This window comes from Carya illinoinensis, chromosome 1 (assembly GCF_018687715.1).
Source record: "Carya illinoinensis cultivar Pawnee chromosome 1, C.illinoinensisPawnee_v1, whole genome shotgun sequence".
NCBI lineage: Eukaryota > Viridiplantae > Streptophyta > Magnoliopsida > Fagales > Juglandaceae > Carya > Carya illinoinensis.
In genome coordinates, this window is record NC_056752.1 from 16,786,918 (window position 1) to 16,790,068 (window position 3,151).

At 31.5% G+C, this 3,151-nt stretch overlaps 1 protein-coding gene across 1 annotated transcript; it reads right to left on the minus strand.

Moving 5' to 3' along the window:
• Positions 1-1,977: 1,977 nt before the first annotated feature.
• LOC122312446 (protein ACCELERATED CELL DEATH 6-like) lies at positions 1,978-2,481 on the minus strand. The gene has a single exon (XM_043127093.1). The coding sequence runs from the start codon at positions 2,479-2,481 to the stop codon at positions 1,978-1,980; it is 504 nt and encodes a 167-aa protein (XP_042983027.1).
• Positions 2,482-3,151: the final 670 nt, after the last annotated feature.

The window sequence follows — 3,151 nt, forward strand, 5'->3', positions numbered from 1 at the left end:
TGGAGAGAGGGTTTAGGTCCATTAAAACCTAAGTGCTGCTGCTACTATTAGCAGGAGAGTGTGTGTGAAAAAATGAGAAAAATGTGTGAGAGATTGGGGAGAGGAAGAGATAGCCAAAAATAGAGGAGTTCGTACAGTTTCAATCAAATGCTTTGATCGGAGTCGTCTGTGGTCCAATTGAGCTGAAATTTTGTAGGCACGTTCACAACTCAAGGCTCTATGGTGTTCGTGATCGTGAATAGTAACACATCTCTTTGGTGAAATCTCTTCTATCACACTGTTTGGTTGCCAAGAAAGTGTTTTCTAGATTATTATTGATTGTATACCTCTAGTGTTATCTAGAGAGAACATTTGTGTACACATCATTATTGATAGTGGAAGGTTTAACTAGACTAGGTCCCATGGTTTTTCCCTTTGTATTGAAGGGTTTTCCACGTAAAAAATTCTTGACTCATTGTTGTGTGTGTGATTTTGTTTTAGTTTATTTTCTATTAAATTACTTCCTAACAGATTCACACAAAGTGGGAGAGAATTATTTTCACTATTTGGTAATTGATTTGTTTATTCCAAATTGCTGTTAAAATTTCTCCCAACAATGTATCCATACCGATTAATGTGACTGAATGTGATGAATGTGATTGTGAAAGTTCTTGTGAAAAACTATGTTTTTTTTTGTTTATTGTATGAAGTTGTTCTTGTTGAGTATTCAACTTGTTTTTGTTTCAATTAATGGATGTTAGAAGAAATGCTTAAACTAAGGTTTGAAGCCATAAGACGGGACTTAACTTAGGGAGGAGATGCAGATGCCCAAATTATGTGCATATGTTTTCATTTATGAATTTAATAGAATAAGATTTGAGAAAAATTCTAACAAGAGCTTCTGCGAGCTCTATTATCGTTTTTCATTCAATGCATTTTATCTTATGAAAGCAGATATTTTATAGATATTTTATACTTGATGCTACATTAAAAAGAAAATTCTTTTAAAGTTGAGTTTCATTCTAGTCCCTATGTTATCTAAAATAACTTATTCTTAAACTTAAGGCACTCTCAATGACTTCTCTATTTTGTAAATTTATGTAAATTAAATAATAACAATATGTCAAAATAAGGCTTCCATTGAATTATGTAATATCAATGTAAATACATATGAGCCAAAGTGCTTCCGTACATTTAACATACTCATCTATGTATCATTCTTTATTAATTTTTTTGCTTTTCCTAATTTTTTTATATATATTTCACAAATTTACACTTTTATTTATAAAAACATGCAAATGTCAAAATATTATTAGAATATTTTATCTTAATAAAAGGAAAAATACTTATATTAACAATTGTGCAAGACATGATAAAAGGATAAAAAGATCACCAAAAATAGAATGAATGAGTTTTTTACTTTTATTTTCTTTTTAGTTTTTTATTGAGTGATTGATATCATTTTGTCAACAGAGAGATATTGCGTTCATATTATTATATGAAAAATTTTGAAAAAAATCTGAAAATATTACAAATTTAACGATAGATATAAAAAATATTTAAAATGAATAAAGAAAAAAAATCAAGAATATTTAAATGATACATAAAAAGAATAGTTAAACTGATGTTTTGTGTATTGTAAAAGTGGTTAACTAAAAAGAAAAAAAAAAGAATTTTAATTAGTTATTTCATATGAAAATTTGGATAATGTTGGGAATGCTCAAAGGAGGACAAGAGCGTTACATGCCATGCGGCAAAAAGTTCGTCACGGGAGATCAACAGAAGTTGCGAGTTGTAAAAGTTTAAAATTACAGGTATAAATGTGTATAAATGTTACGAGTTGAGTAACCAAGGTGGCATTTTGGAAACCTGCGAAAACTAAGTTATTAAATTTTTCGTTTAAACCCTATATACACTGATATTTATCTTAAAAGGAAAGTTGCATACTCATAATATTTTTATTGATTAGATCAAAAACCTCTTTACATAGCAGCTAAATCATAGCGCGTACCAACTTATTTTTAGAAATATATAAACAAGGATGGGAACAAAGGATAAGCAAATAATACAAGTGGGAATGGCAATAATTGAATGCGCTAATACAGCATATGTACCTGTGACAAATGCCAAAACCATTGGTGCCATGGAGGAAAGAAGGAACCAAAAGGCTATTTGAAGAAAACTTGTGCGCTTTTCGAAGAAGTGTTCAGTGGGGATAAGCGGAATAAATAGGTGGATAAAAACAGCAGAGCTAGATAGCATCAATGATAGGGCATTTGTAATGATGAATACTTGGAAAGCAGCACTTTTTCTCAAAACTGCAGAGCCTGGATGTAGATGATCATCTCCACCAACGAAGCCCCCGGGCATGGTAATGCCTGCAGCAAAGGTCACAGTTGTAATGAGTGCAGCAACTACCAAATGAGCTTGAGCCGCTTTATCCATATCCTCCCTCTTCTCCTTCATTTCAATCTCCATCTTCTGCAGCAAGTTCTCCGGCATCTTCCCCTCCGACTCCTCCTCCCGGTTCTTCTTCTCAATTTCATCATACCCAACTTCTACTACTCGTCCATAATAATTGAATAGATAATTTTCCGAGCGTCCAAAAGCAACTCTAAACTTTTTCTGTAAAATATTTATTGGGTTGAATCTTAAGTATTCCGTATTTTTCTATAGATTGAAAGCAAACGAGAAAATAAAACAAATCCAAAGAATATTTGTTTCAGAAAGCAAGGCAGCTCGGTATAAAATAAGGCCTAAAATCAGAATATATAAAGACAGTTAACTTCACATTTAAATGTATCTTATAAAAAAAACATTTATTACTTATAAAATGAATAGAAAAATATTATCGTTCCCAAGATACATATTACTCACTTCCATTCTTTATGATATATCAAATCAAATATATTTTGAAACAGGTTATATATGCTTAGAATTATAATAACACGTTCTTGAAAGTTGTTAGCTAGTTTATAATTATTGTTTGTGTCATAACGATATAGTACTAGTTCGCATAATATTGATAAAACGGTACAGTTTACAACAAAGGAAAGGTTGTGGTTTCTTTGTCACATCATCTTCAAATTGAAATCATAACCTAAAAGGACTCGGCTTGGATGGAATTGGACCGGGTCCGGTTTCTATTGGGATTGGACCCACACCCTAAAAC